This window comes from Myotis yumanensis, unplaced genomic scaffold (genome assembly GCF_028538775.1).
Source record: "Myotis yumanensis isolate MYYU_CA2020_CCGP unplaced genomic scaffold, mMyoYum1.0.hap1 SCAF_14, whole genome shotgun sequence".
NCBI classification, from domain to species: Eukaryota; Metazoa; Chordata; class Mammalia; order Chiroptera; family Vespertilionidae; genus Myotis; species Myotis yumanensis.
The window spans coordinates 20,863,844-20,887,296 of NW_027223765.1; the positions used below are offsets into that span (position 1 = coordinate 20,863,844).

Below are 23,453 nucleotides of genomic sequence, written 5' to 3' on the forward strand. Positions count from 1 at the left end.
CACTGAGCAAAACCAGTTAGGGCAAAGTTACTGTTATTATCTGTATTTCACAGCTGACACAATTGTGGCCCAAACTGGGCTGCATAATCTAAAAGCAGCAACAAGCCAGCAGCAAGCTGGGATTGTAGTCCAGCCTGCCTGCCCCTAAGCCCTTGCTTCCTCCATTTGGATGCAGACTTTACTAGCACATGTACAAAGGAGTTTGTACACATGTGTTCGTGCTCATTGTAATGTTATTATAATAAAAATAATTTCCATCATTATATGTAAGTGGCTAAAATAATCTATGTTACACCTTTATATTTACTAAGGAATATAACAGAGGAGTTAAAAAGAATAGGGCAGGTTGATATGTACTAACCTAAAAAATCCCCTCCCCATACCAGTGACAGATAACATTTACAGAGTATTATGATTATGTTGGCCAAGCTAATTTAAAAAAATACAAAACACAAGATGTGATGGAGTCTACAGATGTATTCTTGTTATTTTATTATATAAATTTTTGTTAATTTTTAAATAGAGTAAGGGAGAAGGAGAGAGAGAGAAAAAAAACATCGATTGGTTGCCTCCAGTACACACCCCAACTGGTGACCAAACCAGCAACGTGGGCATGTGCCCTGACTGGGAATCAAACGGATGACCTTTTGGTACACAGGACAACGCCCATCCAACTGAGCCACACCACCAGGGCTACAAGTGTATTCTCATATAAAACTTCATCATGCTATACATTTAGAATTTGTGCAGTTGACTGCATGCAAATTAAACCTAAATCTGAAAATAGACTGTGTCTATGTTTTCATCTATATATGAAAATAGAAACCAGTCTCGAACAATACACACCCGATATTTTGGCAGTGGTCACATTGAGGAAAAGGAGACCTCTGCTTTTCCTCTACATCTTTATTGTTTAAATATTATAAAAGGAGAATGCATTAACTGGGTATCAAATCCTATATAATAAAAGCCTAATCTGCTAAGTGTCCAGTCGTCTGGTCCGCTGTTCAACCAATCAAAGAGTAATACGCTAATGATATGCTAAGGCCACTCAACCGCTGGCTATGACATGCACTGACCACCAGGGGGCAGACGCTCTGACCAGTAGGCTAGCTTGCTGCTGGGGTCCGGTCGATCGGGACTGAGCAAGATGAGCTGGACATGCCCTGGAGCCTTCCTGTGGTCCTTCCCCAGCTGGCCAACCTCCTGTGTCCCAGCCCTGATCGTACACCAGTGGGGTTTCTCAGCCTGGTCTGTGCCCTCTCACAATCCAGGAGCCCTCGGGGGATGTCCGGGAGCTGGTTTCAGTTCGATCCCCCTCAATGCAGGAGCTCCCCCATGGTGGTCAGTGTGCTCCTACAGGGGGAGCGCCTCTCAGCCAGAAGCTGGGTTCACAGCTGGTGAATGCAGCAGTGGTGTGGGATCCTCTCCCACCTCCACAGCTAAGGATGTCCGACTGCTGGACATCCCTTGAGGGCTCCCAGACTGCAAGAAGGCACAGGCCAGGATTAGGGACCCCCCCCACTCCCCCGCCAAGTGCACAAATTTTGTGCACCAGGCCTCTAGTATATAAATAAAAGTGCAATATGTTTTAAGTCAACAAAATATCATCAATAAAGTATTCAATTAATAAAATAATCAAAATTAACTGACAATAAATACACCTTGGAAGGCAACAGGTTACTAAGAACCCAGATAGAGATATAGCCACCCACCTCCTTTGGGAAGAGTTTCATATGGAATGTGTTTTCTCTATTTTTCTCTGGAAAGAAGTTGACATTAAGTCATTGGTTAACTTCTGTATGGGGGTTTTCCTACTACCCTAATCGCCACGCAGCCTGAAGGCTGCATGTAGAGGTGAGATATGAGCACCAAGCCACCCTGCAAGATGCCCCACCCAGGGAGCTGGAGCCCACAGGAGACTCAGTACTTGCTTGAAGAAGGGGCCTCACTCCTTCCCACTCTCACAGTGGCATGGGGATGATGCAGCTGCGGGAAATGAATATGCAGTACATGCATCCATGGTGGGAATTAAAAAGCAAAGGAATACTAAAGACATTCAGAGTAAAAGCATTTCCTACCAAACTGGTGAAGATTTGTTTAATGACTCTACACAATATTGGCATGGGGTGAGGGGGCAATGCTGAGAGGTTAGCAGAAGCCAAGGAGGCAGAGATCTGCCAAATGCATAAGGAGTTCATCTCAAGAACAAGGGTGAGCCAGTAAGAAGCCTGAGGCAGTTGCATCACGTCTGCTGCTCCAAGGGGAATGAATGCACTGAGAGGAGAGCAGACTGGAAGTGGGTGGAGTAGCTAGGAGGCTAGTGCAGTAAGTCAGGCAAAGGAATTTGGTACCATGAAATGGTGACAGCACCGGGGAAGGAGAAAAGTGGATGATTAGAGGGATAACGAAGAGAGAGACCTGACGGGCCTTATGATTAGCATATATCCCGAGAGAGAGGACAGGGTGGTGGGAATGGTGGCACCTGTTTCAGTTGGGGTTCAATTAGGAAAGCTGGAACTTAGGAATTATGAAATAAAGAATTCAACATTGCAATTAGACCTTATATCGTTTGTAGGAGGAGCTGGGCAATTGGACATCTGGGGAGGGGAGTTGGAGGACCAGTGAAGTCCCCAACCAGTCAGTCTGAGAAGCCAAGGATGTCCAGACCACATCCAAGGATGTAGGACCACAAAGGTGAGGCTGATGGAGAAGTCTAAAGGAAGCATTTGCCTTGGTGGGTCCCAAGGCAGGCCTCTGCTGATGGATCTGGGGCAGCTGTTGGTCTGCAGGACCTGCAGTCTGGAGGAAGAGCTGAATGCAGAGTGGAGGGAGCAAGAACAAGCTGGAACCTCTGCCTCTGTGGGTCATCTCATTGAATCATGATGGCATTCAGATGTAGTGCTCCCAAATTCCTTTCTTGGCCAACTCTAACCTGGAACCACATAGGGAAGGGTTTCTGGGAATTTTGGTTTCCAGCCTGCCCAAGCTAATGGTGGGGGAAGATTCTGGAGGAAAGGTAGTAAATTCCACTTTGGACATGTTGACTTTGAATTGACTGTGATACACCCCCATGGAGATTCCAGTAAGCACTTGAGGTTGTCTAAATGTCTCCAATGTGCCAGAAAGCTGATTTAGGACTCCAGTTCTAATCGAACCTGGAGTGAGAGAGTGGAAGGCAGCTCCAGATTAAGAACCTACAGACTGAAGGTATTGGCCAGGAGTGAAGGCAGGCTCAAGAAACAAGAAGTCCAGCCCTAGCCGGCTTGGCTCAGTAGATAGAGCATTAGCCTGCGGACTGAAGGGTCCCAGGTTCAATTACGACCAAGGGATCATGCCTGGGTTGCAGGCTCGATCCCCAGTAGGGGGCATGCAGGAGGCAGCAATCAATGATCCTTTCTCATCATTGATGTTTCTATCTCTCTGTCTTTCTCCCTTCCTCTCTGATATCAATAAAGAAATATATCAAAGAAAAAAGAAAAATGTCTATAACTTTCAGGTAGGGACTTGGAACAGCAAGATGGATTGGGCAGTCTTATAGGGAAGGTGGGAGAGATGGCCTGAGACACCCTGAGAGATATGTCAGTGGGAAGGCAATTTGTATATTAAGAAGAGCCTCTCCAGGCCACAAGGACACAGTTCAATTCCTGGTCAGGGCACATGCTTGGGTTGCAGGCTGGATCCCAGCGGGGGACATGCAGGAGGCCGCCAGTCAATGATTTTCTCTCATCATTGATGTTTCTATCTCTCTCTTCCTCTCTGAAATCAATAAAAGAAAAAAGGAGGAGGAGGCAGAGGAGGAGAAGGGCCTCCTGGAATCACTATTTTGAAAGTACCACAACTTAGAAGAAGAAAAAAACAACACGAAAATTTACTTGATAGTCACTCTGCTTATTTCGTTTTTATCTCATTATGCAGACATAATGAATAATCCTTCTTTCAGAAATTCGAAGAGTAGTTTGTTAATACACTTTGTGACCCAACTGCTTAACTCATAAAGTGAGTTCTGACTGAGGTTCTAGGTGATGTAGTAAACATTCCACACATCAATTCAGTGGAGCCCACACCATTGCCATCACCTTTCCATTATCACCACTGCATCACCACCCAAGTTGGAGGAATAGAAGCTAGGGAAAGGGGACAAAGACAGGGCACGGAAAAGTAACAATGGTAACGAAGGAAGTGAAAATGAGTCCTTTCAGGTAAACTTCATTTTTACTGAGTAACAAATGTAATCAATGAACAATTATATTTGCAATATTCTTTTACCTTCACTTTCTTTTTTTAAAAATATATTTTATTGATTTTTTTTACAGAGAGGAAGGGAGAGGGATAGAGAGATAGAAACATCAATGAGAGAGAAACATCAATCAGCTGCCTCCTGCACACTCTCTACTGGGGATGTGCCCGCAACCAAAGGTATATGCCCTTGACCAGAATCGAACCTGGGACCCTTGAGTCTGCAGGCTGACGCTCTATCCACTGAGCCAAACCGGTTAGGGCTACCTTCACTTTCTTAGTAATCAAATAAACCTAGGCTCCCTGTGAGACTGTGTACATGAAACAGGGATATCTTCCTTTGATTACCTTATGCAAAACAGGGCTTCCATTCCTCTCTGTACTCTGAACCTATATTTTTCAAAACAGTACTTACCTCTATCTGATATATGTTTACATGTATCCTTTATTTATTTTCTGTCTCTCAGAATATGAGCATCTTCTCAGTCCATGCCTATTTTGTTCACCCCTGTACCCTCAGAAAAGAAAACAGTGCCTGGAATATTGCAGACACTCAAGAAATTGTTGCATGAATGAATGAACATATAAATGACACATTATATTCTAAGAATGACTCCATGTGAGAGATAAACGTATAATGGCTATCCTTTATATGCTGAAAAATCAAGTTCTGATATAAAAGTTTGAGTTGAGGTAAAAAAAAATAATATTAGGGCCTGGCTGGCATGGCTCAGTGGTTGAGTGTCAGCCTATGAACCAGGTGGTCACGGTTCAATTCCTGGTCAGGGTACATGCCCAGGTTGCAGGTTCAATCCCTCGTGGGGGGTGTGCAGGAAGCAGCCAATCAATGATTCTCTCTCATCATCGATGTTTCTCTCTCTCTCTCTCCCTCTTCCTTCCTCTCTAAAATCAATAAAAATACATTTTAAAAAATAGTATTAGGCCCTAGCTGGTTTGGCTCAGTGGATAGAGCGTCAGCCTGCGGACTCAAGGGTCCCAGGTTCGATTCTGGTCAAGGGCATGTACCTTGGTTGTGAGCACATCCCCAGTAGGGAGTGTGCAGGAGGCAGCTGATTGATGTTTCTCTCTCATTGATATTTCTAACTCTCTATCCCTCTCCCTTCCTCTCTGTAAAAAACCAATAAAATATATTAAAAAAAATAATATTAGGATGCCTTATATATTGCTCCAGCAGTTCATCAAGAATCAGGAAAATAATGGTATCGTTTACTTGCATATCACCAAATAATGGCAATTAAAATATTTAATATACATTTTGGTCAGAAGAGCTTAAAAGCTTGCCAGCTTCCATTTTCTTTCCCTGCTTCTCTACTTACCTTTCCATTCCTTTGCTAGGTCTTCTTCCTGCTGCTATGAACTGGTATTTCCCTGGGATTTATTTTGGACATCTTCCTGATTTCTCTCAATTGTGAGTTTTTCTAGGTCAGCTTCTTATGTCTCCTAATGCCATTCCTGGCTAGATCTAGGGTTAGGCCACTGGTAGGTGCTGTCATGGGACAGTCCTAAGGTCCACCTGACCTGTTTAATCCTTTGTATGATCATCTGGACAGCACTTCAAATCTTGCCCCTGTAGCTTCAAAGGCGGGACACAAGCCATCTGTGCATCTTCTGTACCATGCACAGTAGCTGGTAGTGATTAAAGAAGTGAATGGATGCTGATCAAATTTGTAGATGAGACTGAAGCATTTGAATATAATTTGGGGATTGGCTTTAAATTTCTCCAGAAAATTAAAGAAATAGAATAAAATAAAATAAAGTGGAGAACTCAGATAAAATAAGTGAAAAACATTGATAATGGTTAAAACTGGTGATGGGTATATGGGAGCTTATTTTATTCTTCTCTCAATTTTTATGTAATTTCAAAATTTTACATAAAAATTTTTCATTGATTAGGCAGAGCCAGGGAGGCTCACTAATATACTGATATTTCTACTTTGTATCCTTCTGCATTGAACTTAAAAAATGATTATGCATGGTATGCCCAGATTTCAGGATCCCCAAGAAACCACACCAGGGAGCCAGCTGTGTCCAATGAAAAAGCATAAGAGTCTTTATTCAAGCTAGCTTGAGCTCCCCCCATACTCGCCGATGCAGCGGCAAGCGGCAGAGAGAGAGAGAGCTCTGTGGGGAGAGGGGTTTTATAGGGGGGTTGGAGTAAGGGGAGGAGAAAGGACTGTGGGCCCTGCTGATTGGCCAGGTGCAAGACGGTGTCTTGTTACACAGGATGTGGTCATATCTATGGCGCGCACTTCCCTTGATTATCATTGGTTAGTTTAAAGAAATCCTAGGTGTGGCTAGCAGAGGTTTGGGCTTCCAGGAAGAAGGTCCTTGCTGAGCACATGGCTGCTGCCCAAAATGGAGGATTCGGGGCAAGATGGAGGGCGTAGCCCTTGCCCTGGGGCAAGATGGAGGGGATAGCACTCGCCCTTTCATGCATTGCTTTTATTAAATGTTTAAAATATATTCCTAGCCCTAACTGGTTTGGATCAGTGGATAGAGCATCAGCCTGCGGATTGAAAGGCCCCACGTTCGATTCCGGTCAAGGGCATGTACCTTGGTTGAGGGCACATCCCCAGTAGGAGGTGTGCAGGAGGCTGCTGATCGATGTTTCTCTCTCATTGATGTTTCTAACTCTCTATCCCTCTCCCTTCCTCTCTGTAAAAAAAAAAAAATCAATTATGTATATATATTTCTATTGATTTCAGAGAAGAAGGGAGAAGGAAAGAAACATTGATGATGAGAGACAATTAGTGATCAGCTGCCTCCTGCACACCCCCTACTGGGGATTGAGCCCACAACCTGGGCATGTGCCCTTGACTGGAATCAAACCCAGGACCCTTCAATCCACAGGCCAACACTCTATCCACTGAGCCAAATTGGCTAGGGCACTTTTATTATTATATAAAAATCATTTTGTCATTATTACTAAAAGGGCTCATTTCTTTTTTAAAAAATATATTTTATTGATTTTTTACAGAGAGTAAGGGAGAGGGATAGAGAGTTAGAAACATCAATGAGAGAGAAACATTGATCAGCTGCCTCCTGCACACCCCCTATTGGGGATGTGCCCGCAACCAAGGTACATGCCCTTGACCGGAATCAAACCTGGGACCCTTGAGTCTGCAGGCCGACGCTCTATCCACTGAGCCAAACAGGTTAGGGCTCATTTCTTTTTTTAGCATATCATTTTTAAAATATATTTTTATTGATTTGAGAGAGAGCAAGAGCAAGATCGGGAGAGAGAGAGAGAGAGAGAGAGAGAGAGATTGATGTGAGAAACATGGATTGGCTACCTCCTGCTGCATGTTCCCTATTGGGGAATCAACCAGCAACCCAGACATGTGCTCTGACTGTGAATCAAACCAGTGACCTTTCACTGCATGGGAGGATCCTCAACCAACTGAGCCACACCAGCCAGAGCTAAATGGGCTCATTTCTTATCTCAGCCATCAACATTCTTAAATACCTGTTATGATGCCTAGAATGCTTTAAGTCCCTATGGGCTCCAGGCATTATTTTTGTAGGCCCTACCCTTCATCATATCTAATACATTAAATGTACTCATATCAAATATAATCTATGTATGAATTGAGTTGAAGTTATCTAATTTTCAAAATGCCACATTTCATAAGCATTTAAAGCTACTATCTTTGATGTTTCAGATTTTAAAATATTTTATAACCAAAGCATTTTTTTTTCAGGTCTCTAACATTTCCATAGGCCCTTGCAAAGATTCCATGCCCTAGGAAAAGTGCATAAAATGGATAAAAATGTCCCCATGTGCTGAATACTGTTCTAGAGGCTTCTGATAGGAAGGTGTCAGCTCTCCAGAAATTTATCCTCCAGCTCCACAGCTTTCTTTCCTTTCCTCAGCCCGTACCTCTTTCCCATTGTGGTCCTAAAACATTCTGTTCTTACCATCAGTCTGGTTTTGGCATCTCCCATTCATTTTTTTGCAAACCCTTTAATTAGGACAAAAGTGTTTTTTAAGCAAAACAAAATAGAGTATGAAAGTAAGTATGCTCATATTTTGAAATCAAATTCCTAAGTCTTAAGTACGTACCTCCAGATGCCTGGGATTAAATATTGTGCTGATTTCTCTGAGTATTTGTTCTTAGATGTCAAGCTGACTTTGTGGAGATTTTGCCTAATTTTATTCAGTCGCACACAGGTCAATCACCAATTTATTCAATATTTCCTATGTGTGTGGTTTGGTTGTTTTTGTTTTTTTTGGAAATCACAGAAAGATGCATCAATATTCAATTCTAGGTCTAGATAAAATCATGAGGAACCAAAGTAAATTGCAAAGATAAGGGTCTGCATCATTCCTGGCACATAAATATCTTTCCTCCTGCTTGCAGAATATTTTGGAGAGTGATGAAATGGAATATGAAAAAATATGATTCAGAAGAGGAATTCCTAGTGTTATGGAGAAGAAAGCATTTTAGAAGGAAGGAGGAAAGACCATCATGTTATGCTGCAGACCAGCAAGAGCAGCAGCTCCGTGATCAAGTGATCACAATCCCCTGTTCCATATGCAAGAAGGAAATTGACCTAACTGGATTTTTCCTACACAAAAGGCAACATGAAGCTCTGGCCGCACTGGGTCTTGAATGGAAGAGGGGAATTAAACCAACACACTCAGCGATTTCTAGTAAGAGAAAGTTTACCATTACCAAACTACTGTCATCTTCTACATATTCTGAAAAAGGCCTAGACAGCATGAATAATGCTTTAGAACTGCTTTGGAAGAAACAAATACCAGCGTACTATAAGATTATGGACAACATTCCCAACAGTTCCATCTATTCACAAAAAATCCGCCATCTATTAATTAAAGGAGCAGCCGTTTGCAATGACAAGAATTCTACGTGGAAAGTGCACATGAATGATAGATTTACTGTCGTGAATCATTTTGGCAGTAAACCGAATGTGTGTTTCTTCGGTTTGTTTGATGGGCATCATGGTCCATCAGCAGCAGACTTCACATCCAAGGAACTCCCAGTTTTACTTCTCCATCAGCTTTCCGGATTTGATCCATCCTATCAAATGACCCCCGAAGAGCAAAAATTAATCAATTCCTTCCACACAGTGTTTAGGGAAGAGTACATCGCTCTAGAAAGCCTCTTCTCTGTGAGCAAACAAACAACAGAATCGTGGTGTGAGCATGAGAGCATACACAAAGCCTTTGCCAAAGCATTTTGGAGAATGGATAGGCTTTTACGTCTTGGAAGGCAAGAAGTATCCAGGGTTCGATGGAGTGGCTGTTCTGCAGTTGCCTGTATATTGGAAGGCAAAATCACAAGTTCCCATGACAAGAAGAATCAGAGACCCACTGACCATGATGGTTTGCCAGAGAAGTTACCTTCTCAGAACTTGCCACAAATAATTTCTGGAGAACTACATATTGCATACACTGGTAGGTACACTGAAGTGCCAGGTTATACCTTAACCTTTTTTTTTTTTTTTAATTCCTGGCCTGGCAGCAAGACCTCTTATGCTTCCAGAATTATTTAGTGACTTATTAATGCCTAATATTGCATTGACCAAGTAAGAAATGACCAATAACCAGTTTAAATGCAGATGACAGGCACACAAATCATTATAATTCTTTTCTGTTTATTTTTTAAATATATTAATATTGATTTCACAGAGGAAGGGAGAGGGAGAAATAGACGTATCAGTGATGAGAGGGAATTGTTGATTGGCTGCTTTCTGCATGTCTCACACTGGGGATCAAGCCTGCAACCTAGGCATGTGCCCTGATTGGGAATCGAATCATGACTTCCTGGTTCATAGGTCAATGCTCAACCACTGAGCCACACCGGTTGTGCAATTGTAATTCTTTTCCAAGGAGGCACATATATGAAACAATGTCACCAAAACGTTAAACTTTCTAAGTGGGCAGCAATACAGCAGTTAATAAAGGCAAAGCAAATACATTACATTTGTTAAGTTCTGAGTGAAACAAAAAACGTTTCTCACACTCCTTTTTCAGAAGAATGGAAAATACTTTGACTATTGTTAGTATAATTGTTCAGTTGGTATATTGGTCATTTGTTCTGATAACTAATACATTGGCAATAGGCCACTCCTGTGCTCACTGGCCAAGTAGCATCCATTTCGTCTCAGAGAAAACAATAGTGCATGCCTCAATTTTATGGCATGTTTTCTCAAATATTTACTGTATTATTTTACTTTTTTTTCAGGAAGCCATTCTTTTGACATTTGGTGCTAAAGTTCCAGTTTAGGAGCTTGCCGAAAGGAAAAGCACAGGAGTAAAACCATTTTAGTGAAGTGAATCTGAGTTACAATGCAGTTTCATGAGATGTTCAGGATTCCACCACCCCATTCATGGATATAATTATTATTGATAGAATCTGCTTGTTAAATACTAAAGAATTTCTCATTTAGCCTTACAAAACCCTGATATCTAACTGCTGGGTTTTTTTATTTAAAAATATATTTGATGACCCTGTGGTTTGGCTCAGTGGATAGAGCATCGGCCTGCGTGTGGACTGAAGGGTCCAGGTTTGATTCCTGTCAAGGGCACATGCCCAGGTTTCGGGCTCCATCCCCAGCAGGGGGCGTGCAGGAGGCAACCAATCAATGATTCTCATCATTGACGTTTCTCTCTATCCCTATATTTAACAAACAAACAAACAAACAAAAAACACATCTAAATGCACAGCATTTAAAAAAATATATTTGCCCTGGCTGGTTTGGTTCAGTGGATAGAGCGTTGGCTTGTGGACTGAAGGGTCCTGGGTTTGATTTCAGTCAAGGGCACATGCCGGGATTGCAGGCTCGATCCCCAATGGAGGGCATGCAGGAGGCAGCCAATCAATGATGCTCTCTCATCATTGATGTTTCTCTTCCCTCTCCCTTCCTCTGTGAAATCAATAAAAAATATATTAAAATATATATTTGATGTATAACATTGGTGCAAGTTTAAGGTATATATTATGTGAATGTGGTATACTTATATATTGTAATATGGTTGCCATTGTAGCAATAATTAACACCTGTATCACATTGCATAACTATTTCTTTTTAGTGGTTGGAATAATTAAGGTCTAGTCTCTCAACAAGTCTGATGACTATAATGCAATACTGTTTTCTTCATTCCCTATGCTGTGCATTAGATCTCTAGGACTTATTTACCACTCATTCCAAATTTGTACCCTTAAGTATCTGTTCTTTCCCCCACCCCCTATGTCTAAGTTTTGTTAACCCACTTGTCCAGATGAGAAAATGGAAGCTTGGCGAAGTGAGATCATTTGTTTAAGGTCTCAGAGGTAATAGAATGGAAATTGCTTCCAGAGGCTGAGGAGGCTGGACCTCAGTGACAGAGATGGCTCTGAACTAGGGCCAGATAATCACAAAGACCATTACAATGTCAAGGTCCTGGAAGTCAGCCTGTTTCTGATCTAGTTCTGGTTCTGAGCCCCAAATGAGGAGAACTCCAGATTAAGCAACACCAAGAACCAAGTGCAGTGCCAATTTCCTCGAAGTCATTGTCATTTCTCAGGCTCTACCCTGAGATTCCAAAGTGCTTCGGAGTAGGCCTCCTTCATTGGGCAGAGAGTTTTTAGATTTCAGATCTAAGTGAGAACTGTCCCATATTCCTGGACTTGGGACCTTTATTAGAAAATATCATTAGATATCAGGGTTCTTGCAAAATTAAAGGAAAAATTAAGAGATAGTCAAGTAGATAAGATCATTAAATGTCTAGTTTACTATATGGCTAATTTTGAGGCTTATATATAATTGTGTTACACTGTTTTACTTAGGCATCCCTGATTTTAACAGAAACAAAAACATAGGAAAAACATTCAACTTGTGAAAGGGAGGTCATAACTTATACTACAGAAGTGTTCCTAAAAGAAGATAATTGATAAAAAATTTATTCTGCATCAAAGTGTCTGGAAAGAAGATAATTTAAATGGACTATAAAAAAATAAATGTTCACATAAATTTATTAAGAACATATTTTTTATTTTATAAAACAAGATCTACAATTGTAGCAAGGGAATTCATTTTCCTTGTTTGAAATGAGTAAAATACCAGTGTCATCACAACTCTGGAATTAAAATAAAAACACCTCACTTTATAATGAAACGTGAGGGCAATGATGAAGCCATTAAATAACTGATTTTGTACGTGTGAAAAAAGATACTTCCCAACTGATATTCCTGATTTTTTTATTCTTATCACTTCTCATTTATAATTCCTTTTATAATTTTTCTTGATGCTTTTAAAATTTACTTTATTCCTCATAGGTTTATGAAGTATTTCAAGATCAGCTTATCAATTTCCCAAAAATATCTACCTGATATTTTGAGATTGTGTTGATTCTGCACAATTTGAGTATTGTCATTTTATCAATGTATATTATATGCAACATCTTTTTTTGTTTAAGCATTCAATTATTTTTAAAATAGATTTCAGTAAGACAAATTGATATACCAGGTGTCCCCAAGAATGTATACACACTTTGAATAATTATAAAGACAGTGTTTATTAAAATACATTTCATTTTCAAAATGAAATAGAATCAGCTGTTAAAGTGTGTATACATTTTTTGGGGGATGCTCTGTGTTTTAGATTCCTTCTGCTTGAAAAACTTTAAAAAAAATTTATATTTTTATTGATTTCAGAGAAGGGAGAGGGAGAAACTGAAACATCAGTGATGAGAGAGAATCATTGAAGGGTCATCTCCATGCCCCACACTGGGGATCAAGCCCACAACCTGGGTATGTGCCCTGACTGGGAATCAAACCATGACCTCCTGGTTCATAGGTTGACACTCAATCACTGATCCATGCCGGCTGGGCCTGCTTGAAAAACTTTTAATAGTTTTTGTAATGTCTTCTGGTGATAAATTCTAAGACTCTATTTACATTTTTGTTTTTCAAAGATGTATTTATTTGGCATAGAATTCTAGATTGACAGGTTTTTTTCTTTTCAGTGTTACGACTAGGGCTTATTTTTCTTTTCACTGTCTTCTGGCTTACATCCCCCCCCCCCCCCCTTTTTTTTTTTGCTGTGAAGGTATTTTATTTTTTCTGTGTCTGAGTCTTCTTTCTTTTTTCTTAACTCCTTCACCTTTTTCACCCAGACTCCCAACCCACCTCCTCTCTGATAGCTATATGTTGCTGGTTTATTATGTTCATTATATCCCACATATAAGTGAAATCACATGGTAGCTGTCTTTATCTGACTGGGTTATTTCACTTAGCATAATACTCTCCAGGTCCCTCACCCATAAAAGGTAAGCTTTCCTTCTTCTTTATGGCTGAATAGTATTTCATTCTGTAAATGTACCACAGCTTTTTTATCCACTCATCTACTGATGGGCACTTGGTCTGTTTCAAAATCTTGGCTATTGTAAATAACGCTGCAGTGAACATAGGGGTGCATATATTCTTTTGAATTGTTTCAGGTTCTTTGGATATATTCCCAGGAGTGGAATTGCTGGGTCTTTATGGCTTGCATTATTTATGAGAAATCTTCTATTATCACCATTCCTGTCTATATATCTTTCCCTTCCCTGCCTGATGGTTTAAAGGTTTTATCATTGGTTTTAAGCAAAATTGTAATGTACCTCAAATTTTTTCTCCTTAGTTTTCTCCTCTCCTTAAGGAACTTCAAGTATGTACTTTAGGCCAATTGAAATTGTCCAAAATCTCCATAATGTTCTTTAGATTTTATTAGTTTTCAAAATCACCATTTTCTTCTTCTGCAACATCTAATTTGCCATTAATCATATCCATTGTATTTTTTAATATATATTTTTAGTGATTTCCGAGAGGAAGGGAGAGGGAGAGATACCAATGATGAGAATCACTGATCAGCTGCCTTCTGCACACACCCCCACACCAGGGAATTGAGCCCGCAACCCGGGCATGTACTCTTGACTGGAATTGAACCCCAGGACCCTTCAGTCTGCATGCTGACGCTCTATCTACTGAGCCAACGTAGCTAGGGATGTTTTTCCATTGATTTTTAGAGTGAAAAAGAGAGATAAAGACTGAGAGAAATATCGATGTAACACATCGATTGGTTGCCTCCTGCACATGCTCTGACCAGGGCCCGGCTCAGGAGCCTGCAACTGAGGTATGTGCCCTTAAGCCAATGGTTCTCAACCTTGGCTGCACATTAGAATCACCTGGGAATCTTTTTAAAATCCTGATTTCTGGGCCTCATCCTCCGGAAATTCTGTTTCTTTGTTGCTAATGTTGTGGCCCCACCCCATAACAAAGAATTTCTGGAGGATGAGGCCCAGAAATCAGGATTTAAAAAAGATTCCCTGGTGATTCTAATGTGCAGCCAAGGTTGAGAAGTGTTGCCTTAAGCAGACCTTTGGTCCTTAGGCCAACGCTCTATCCACTGAGCCAAAATGACTAGGGTGTATTTTTCATTTTTAACATTGTATTTTTATTTATTTAATCTTCACCCAAGCCAAAACTGGTTTGGCTCAGTGGATAGAGCGTCGGCCTGTGGACTGAAGGGTCCCAGGTTCGATTCTGGTCAAGGGCACGTACCTTGGTTGTGGGCACATCCCCAGTAGGAGATGTGCAGGAGGCAGCTGATCGATGTTTCTCTCTCATCTCTCATCGATGTTTCTAACTCTCTAACGCTCTCCCCTCCTCTCTGTAAAAAATCAATAAAATATATTTAAAAAAAATCTTCACCCAATATGTTTTTATTGATTTTAAAGAGGAAGAGAAATATCAATATGAGAGAAACATCAATTGGCTGCCTCTCTCAAACTGGAAATTGAACCCACAATTTGGGTACGTGCCCTGACTAGGAATTGAACCCACCACCTTTCAGGGTACAGAATGACACTCCAACCAACTGAGCCACACTGGCCAGGGCTAACATTTTATTTTTCATCTTTACAAGTTGCATTTAAAAAATTACCTTCCATGTCTGTACTCAACTTTTTATTTTTTAAATATATTTTATTGATTTTTTACAGAGAGGAAGGGAGGAGAGGGATAGAGAGTTAGAAACATTGATGAAAGAAACATCTATCAGCTGCCTCTTGCACACCCCCTACTGGGGATGTGCCTGCAACCAAGGTACATGCCCTTGACCGGAATCGAATCTGGGACCTTTCAGTCTGCAGGCTGACGCTCTATCCACTGAGTCAAACCGGTTAGGGTTGTACTTAACTTTTTAAACATATGGTATTGTTATAACTTAATGTTCTTGTCTACTAATCCCAACATCTGTGTCAGTTATTTTTTTTAAAATTGTGGGTAGTTTTTTTCTGCTTATTTGCATGCCCCGTGATCTTGTTTCCTATCACAAGTTCTGGAGTCCAGAAACCTAAAATTAAGGTGTTGACAAGCCACACTTCCTCTGAAGCCTCTAAGGCAGTGGTTCTCAACCTGTGGGTCGCGACCCCTTTGCGGGTTGAACGACCCTTTCACAGGGGTCACCTAAGATCATCGGAAAACACATACATAATTACATATTCTTTTTGTGATTAATCACTATACTTTAATTATGTTCAATTTGTAACAATGAAATTGGGGGTCACAACAATATGAGGAACTATATTAAAGGGTCGAGGCATTAGGAAGGTTGAGAACCACTGCTCTAAGGGAAAATGCTTGCCTCTTTCAGCTTCGAGTGGCTAGAGCAGCCGTGGGCAAACTACGGCCCGCGGGCTGGATCCGGCCTGTTTGAAATGAATAAAACTAAAAAAAAAAAAAAAAAAAGACCGTACCCTTTTATGTAATGATGTTTACTTTGAATTTATATTAGTTCACACAAACACTCCATCCATGCTTTTGTTCCGGCCCTCCGGTCCAGTTTAAGAACCCATTGTAGCCCTCGAGTAAAAAAAGTTTGCCCACCTCTGGGCTAGAGGCACTGCTTGGTCCAAGGCTGCAAAACTCCAACCTTTGCTTCCATTTTCCCATGGCTTTTTACTCTTCTGGTATCTTATAAGGACACTGTTCTTTGGATTTAGGACCAACTTGGTGGTGGGTCACATACATACAAACCTGATTCTGAGAACACATCCAACAAATACTTGACAGATAGTTGACTGATGTGTAAAATATTATCTGTCTCCAGCTTTACAATGGTGAACATGAGTTTCATGCACACACATTTTACATAATGAAGCAGGGGACCTTTCGAATACCCAGGGAAAAGTAGCTCCACATCATGATGTCCTCCCATATAAATTCAGCCTCTTTGGCCAAAATTAAGAGTCCTTAACAAAAACTAGACATAGATTGTTTCCCTAACATCATTTACATGCACTTCTGTTATGCTTCCATTTTAGGTACACTTCATGTGTTTCAATTTCCTTAGCTTATGCTATTTTTCAATTGCTTTTTCTTTTCCCAATAACTGTTTCTTCATTTCCCCAGTTATTGCTCCCTATTCCCTTAAGCCTATAATTCTATTTCATAAGAGACTTTCTTGCAATTTTAAAATAAATGGTTCTGATATGTAGCTTCATCTCAATTTTTTTTTTTTTGATAGGCTTTGTGTTCTCTGAAGAGGAAAGCAGGCAAAGGAAAAACCTTTATCAAGTGTCTACTTATTAAAAGTACCTTCTTACCCTAGCTGGTATGGCTTAGTGGATAGAGTGTCAGCCTTCAGACTGAAGGGCCCCAGGGTCGATTCCCATCAAGGGCAAATGTCTGGGTTGCAGGCTCCTTCCCCAGTAGGGGGCGTGCAGAAGGGAGCCAATCAGATTCTTTCTCATCGTTGTTTCTCTCTCCCTCTCCTTTCCTCTCTGAAATATCTATATATACGTACCTTCTTAAATCCTCACAATAGCATTGACAAAAAACTGCAGGTGGAAAACTGTTAGCTAAATAAAGTGACTTAATGAATATCACACAAAGTGGGACTCAAGTTTAAGTGTGTCAGGCTCCCAAGTCTTTCCACTTCCCCATACTGTTTCTTCTAAACAAGCCATCTTTTTATCCCAGGGCACTCCTACATCCTAGGTATGTTTCCTTTTCTTACCACTACCTAAGTTTTCTTCCTCTTTTCTCCAGTTCTTCCTTAAAACTTTCCTGTTATCTTCAACAATAAGTAGCTTGGCTTTATCTGAAAAAAATCTTGATTTTGACCATTCAGATATAGAATTCCTTTTGGGCCGAAACCGGTTTGGCTCAGTGGATAGAGCGTCGGCCTGCAGACTGAAGGGTCCCAGGTTCGATTCCGGTCAAGGGCATGTACCTGGGTTGCAGGCACATCCCCAGTGGGAGATGTGCAGGAGGCAGCTGATTGATGTTTCTCTCTCATCGATGTTTCTAACTCTCTCTCTCCCTTCCTCTCTGTAAAAAATCAATAAAATATATATAAAAAAATTCCTTTTGGAATTCCAAGGTCACTCTGAGTTTACAGAAATACTTTTCCTTTTCACAAGTCAAAGATAACCCAGCAATTGCAGGAGGCAGTTACATCACAGCCCTCTATCTATGGAATACCTTGCCTGATTATACAAGGTATCTTAAAAAGGCTTAAGTAACATCTCAAAGCAGTTCTTCTTAATCCCTATATGATTAATCCCCCTAAACATGATGCTCTCCCAGTAATCCTGTTCAATTTTTGTTCCGATAACATTTTTTGAATGGCACAATCTTTCCAGCTACTAAGAAAATTATCTTTATGTCTAAGACTTTGAATTCATTTATAATCAGATTAAAATTTTTGTGTAAGTCTTCATTATATTCACTGCTAATTCTCATATCCTTCAAACAATGTTACAGGGCCTTTTCTTGAAAGCCAATCTGTCCCCCCCTTTTATACTGTCATGATTTGCTTCTCCCTTCAGTTTTGCAGATACATGGACATACAGTGCTATTTTAAAATCTTCCTCATTTTCCATCTTCCTTGGGGCTTTTTGTTCATTATTCTATTCTTTTAGCTCTAACAGTCAACTGCTTTCAACAACCCCATTTGCAGCTGACAGCATATGCAACCCAATGTCCAGGAAATAGAACAATTAACCCTGCACACCTAAGTATAATAATCAGCAGCAAAGACATGTTAATATAAAATATTAATAAACCCTACTACAGCCGTAACCGGTTTGGCTCAGTGGATAGAGCGTCGGCCTGCAGACTGAAGGGTCCCAGGTTCGATTCCGGTCAAGGGCATGTACCTTGGTTGCAGGCACATCCCCAGTGGGGGGTGTGCAGGAGGCAGCTGATCGATGTTTCTAACTCTCTATTCCTCTCCCTTCCTCTCTGTGAAAAATCAAAAAAATATATTTTAAAAAACAACAACCCTACTACAAAATATAAGAGGTCCTGCTATTAGGAGTATCATTTATACAGTTCTTAGGTTTCTAAAACATTTTCCATATACATCTTCATCTTTTGGTCCCATTAACTCAAGATGTTTTAACAATTCCCATTATGTAAACGAGGCAATAAGCTCAGTCTATGCCAGATACCAATTCTTCACTAACTTATACTCTGTCCAATCATACTAGATTGTGGACCTCTGCCTCCTGAAAGGTAAATTCATTTACTTAAAAAAACCCGAGGGATTCCTGGCCAGTGTGGCCCAGCTGATTGGAGAGCTGTCCCGTACACCAAAAGGTCACAGGTTTGATTCCTGGTCAAGGTGGGTACTGGAGGCAACCGATCAGTTTCTCTCTCTCTCCCTTCCCTCTAAAATCAGCTAAAAACATATTCTCAGGTGAGAATTAAAAAAAAAAAATTAAAAAAAAAAAAGAATTACACTTGAACCCCTGCAGCAACAAAGTTCTGATTTCAGCTCCATGTATGAAATCAGAATATCCTATTGTAGATTTTCATTATTCCAGGAATTCATTCTCAAAACATCATTAACCCCATCTCAGAGTAGTTTAAAAACTCTTATAAATTCCATAAAGAAAAACTGCCTATGCCTGAATATACAATTGTGTCCCTAAAAACATGGGGAAAATCAATTTTCCTAACAAACCTTTTAATAAATCAAAAAAAGTATTGGTAATACAACCATCCCTCTATCTGTTTAGTGCACTGTTTATTTTCTTAAGATTTCAATGGTGCACACATAACAGGTTCATCTGAATGATGAACAAACTATAATCAACTTTTAGGATTTCAGTTTACAATCAAAGGGTTTAATTTCATGTTGGCTATTATCCATTTAATATATTAATAACACATATTTTTTTTCTTCATAAGGCTGTGATTTAATTTCTTTTTAGCCACACACATCAGGAACCTAACAAGACTGACATTAACAGTCATATTCTAATTTTTTTCATCACCCATACCTACCTGTATTTTAGTTTTTAACATTACTAGTTATAAAATCAGCAAATTCCACTTTTAAAAAAAATCAAAATTTGTTTTTAAACAAAAGGCATTTATTTAAACATTTAGAAATGTCTGCTCTATGGAATATATATTGGTTATAAAAAAGTTCAACTTTTGGCTCTACAAAGTAAGTAACATTTGGAAGTGGTTTCATAAAACATTTGATTTTTCAGAGTCTGTAATTTTAGTTTTTTAAATACTAAATGCAGTATTTTAACACTAAATTGCTTTAAAAGTAGGAATAAACTGGCCTCTCAGTTTGAATGACTGTAAATCATCCAGAGATACCAATTTTTACATTTAAAAATACTTTAAAATGGCTTACTTTGTTTATGCATCGAAACACAGAATTACTAAAGTTAACAGCATACTTTGATACAGTTGGTTATTAAGTCTCTAGGATCAACTTTCTCTAATAATCTTTTAGGTAATGTACAAGCAGTCTTATGCAGAAATGGGAAAGGCTTTCGCCTAACCAAAGAACACACTCTGAGAAGCAAAAAGGAAAAAAGAAGAGTACTTCAGAATGGAGGGGTAGTTAGTTCAAATGAACCATATGGACTCCTAGAAGGGCAAGTAAAAACCACAAGAGGACTTGGATTTCATGGAAATCCCAAACTGAAAAAATTCATTATCCCGGTACCTCAAACTATGTCTGTCCCTATAGATGACTTATGTCAATTCCTTATCTTAGCTACTAATGGACTCTGGGAAGTTCTGGATAAAAAGGAAGTCACTGCATTGGCAATAACAATGTTTCAAATGTATGAAGATACACGCTCTTTAAACATCCGAAAAAAATCATCATCCAAAAAGCCCCTGTTACTCCCAATCAATGAATCAAACGCTACTGAATCAAAAAGTGATACCCACACATTGTTTCAGCGTAAATCTGAAGAATGTGTGTCAAGTACAAATTCAAAAGAAAATTTGTCTGATGCAAAATATTCTAAATATTTCACTCGTGGTCCTAAAAATACACAAACATTTCTACCAGAAATGACTAATTGTGATACCTGCAGTGAGAAAGCAACTGACAGGTCAACCCATGTAGACAGTGTGCCAAAAGATTCAAGTGGAAAAGAAACAATATGCACCAAGGATTTCTATGAAGCGGCAGCTGAGTATATCAGCCATGGACTTGTACATGCTGCTTTAGTGGCTGGCTCCAGAGACAACATTACAGTTATGGTAATACTTCTCAATGGAAGTGAATGTCAGTTTCCGAAATGAAAGATAAAGTTCTGATTATCCAGAATACAAAAATATGAAGACTCTTCAACTCTTCAATGAACCAGATATTAGGATAATACATCAATATTACACAAATCATTTTTAAGAATGTAGTAAAGAAAACATAAAAGCAGATTTTTGAGTTACATAATACCATTTATATATGTTCACTGCTCCATTGAAAAAAAAGAGAAAAACCAGTACTTGCTTTTTATACCACTTTATTCCAACCTGAGCACCTCAATATAAAACTAAACACTGGTGAACTGTTTTCCTTACTAATTTTGAATTACTGTAAATGTACAAGTTCTGCTAGCAGTTCAACACTTAAATAGATTAAAATCATCTCTGACACATGGTAGATTTCATATAATGAAAATACCTAAAACAATTAGTGCAATATACTGAATTGATCAAAAGAAACAAACTTTGGAAAATAAGGCTGCAAGATTATTACTAACATATCGCAATACTTATGCTACAAATTACTGGTACATTGGTTATTACGGTTCTGAAGCCCCTTCCTTTGAAAGGGGGCAAGAAGGAAAAAATTAGCTGTTTTAGTAACTGTACATTTTGTATGCTTTTAAGCAACTCTTAAATATTACAGAAGAGAAACATATGGAGACTACAGTGCAGTACCCTATTTACAGTACAGCTGAAGATCGAATTTAAAATAATCAAGTCTGAATGTACATAATTGTTAGTGCATTGACTATATTATGCCCAAAGGGAACAAAGCCCTGGACCTCCATGCCCCTAAACAAAACCGATAAAATGGCCTGCAGTGATTAAACAGAAATCACAGACACCTGGTTTGTTTCACTTTTGTTGAAGAGCTCACCTTTGAAGGGAACACTACCCATTAAGATGCATTTTATCAGTTTTCATATTACTAAAACAAGATGAGGTTACAATTGGCGCTTTTTTTTTTTTTACCCCATTTAAAAAAATAACAGGACTGGCTACAATTTAGATGCCACTACTGTTCATTCCACCCCCCCGCCCCCCCATATGTGGGACTGTTTTCTTGTGGCTAATTTGTTTAAATGTGGAATGTACACTTTAAATACGGATACTAAGAGAAATTACTGGCTGCCCTAAATACTATAGCTAAGCATAAATATCTTTAGAACCTTCTTAAAAAAAAAAAAAAAAAGAGTGTTTCTGAAAGGCTCAAATTAAGTTCGAAATCTTTCTTAGAACTGGCTGGTTAACTGTGGGTTCAGATAGTCATTTGCCTATATCCCTGGTGATGAGAAATGATTCCCCCTACCCTGCCAAGGAAACAAGTATACACAGCTCTCATTTCCCCCTTCAACTGCTGAAACATTAGTTAGAGGGTCACATGCATGTCATTAAAAATTAAGTTCAAAACACTTAAAATAATTCTGTATTAGAAACTTGACTCTATCATAAGTCTCTTCTTTTTGGAAGTCATACTGAGCTGGTTAAATGCTCCAATTCCACGGTTATTACATTTAGGAAGCAGAAGACTATTCCAGCTAGTTCAAACTGGAGGCTTAGTTACTACAACACTGACTCCTGGTTGGCTGTGTGGGTTCAGTAAGGTCTACTCCTCTTCCCCTGGCAGAATTTGCTCCTGGATTCTGTGGTTCATTCTTTGGCAACTTTTTAGCTGAGAAATAAAGTATTAAAATAAAACACAATTAGAATATTCATACTAGAATATTAATCTGCTTACTGATAATCTTCCTTTCTAATTAGATTACCCCAAAGTGTCACATAACCATATGTTCATTCTTTTCAAATGTTTATTGAGTATCCACTAAGTATCAAAACATTAGTCACTCGGTCCTGATGGAGTTTAGTGAGTTGATGGAAGGATAAAATGGGGACCAGTTGCTGACACACAATTAAAACTTAACACTTCTTCCCAGAGCTGTCGTCCCACCCTTGGGGCCTCTGCTGGGAAAACGGAATCAAGTCTCAAACAATGCCTTTTTAATTGTATCTCTAATATTATAGATGTAGGGCAGTACTGTATCATACCTCTGTGATGTAAAATAGGGGGAGCTCTGCTCAGCCACAAGCCAGGCTGATGGCTGTCAGTACAGTGGTGGTGGTGGGAGCCTCTCCTGCCTCCTCAGCAGCGCTAAGGATGTCCGACTGCAGCTAGGCCTGCTCCCCACTGGCAAGTGGACATCCCCTGAGAGCTCCCGGGTTGCCAGAGGGATGTCTGACTGCCAGTTTAGGCCCAATCCCCCCCAGGGAGCAGGCCCAAGCCAGCACATGGACATCTCATGAGGGATCCCAGACTGTGAGAGGGCACAGGCTGGGCTGAGGGACCCCCCCCCCCCCCCCCAGTGCACAAATTTTTGTGCACCGGGCCTCTAGTGTGTGTGTGTAATTTGAATTATTGGAAACTTCAGCTGTGCTGTCAACTTTGGAAAAACTATCCCAGTTGTACTGTGTTGGGTTGGCATTGTACAGAAATTAGCAGCCACATTGGTCCAGAAACATTCAACATAATTTTTTCCATTTGTACAGGGGTAACGCATTGTATTAAATATGTAAAATCTTAATCTACATGGGTTTGATTACAGAAACTAATAAAGTATTCTCTAAATAAAAAAAAACACAAAAAAAACTTAACACTAAAGCTATATGAAATCTTTA

The 23,453-nt window shown here is 39.8% G+C and overlaps 2 protein-coding genes across 2 annotated transcripts in view; one reads left to right on the forward strand and one right to left on the reverse strand.

Moving 5' to 3' along the window:
• The first annotated feature begins 4,167 nt into the window (after window positions 1-4,167).
• PP2D1 (protein phosphatase 2C like domain containing 1) lies at window positions 4,168-20,813 on the forward strand. Its single transcript, XM_070391463.1, has 3 exons — window positions 4,168-4,202; window positions 8,622-9,679; window positions 20,008-20,813. The coding sequence occupies exons 1-3, from the start codon at window positions 4,168-4,170 to the stop codon at window positions 20,811-20,813; spliced, it is 1,899 nt and encodes a 632-aa protein (XP_070247564.1).
• Window positions 20,814-21,021: 208 nt separating this feature from the next.
• Window positions 21,022-23,453, reverse strand: part of RAB5A (RAB5A, member RAS oncogene family) — a 33,543-nt gene continuing 31,111 nt past the window's right edge. The window contains exon 6 of the mRNA XM_070433338.1: window positions 21,022-22,452. Within this exon, the coding sequence (XP_070289439.1) occupies window positions 22,337-22,452 (116 nt within the window). The 3' untranslated portion in view covers window positions 21,022-22,336. The remainder of the gene's footprint in view (window positions 22,453-23,453) is intronic.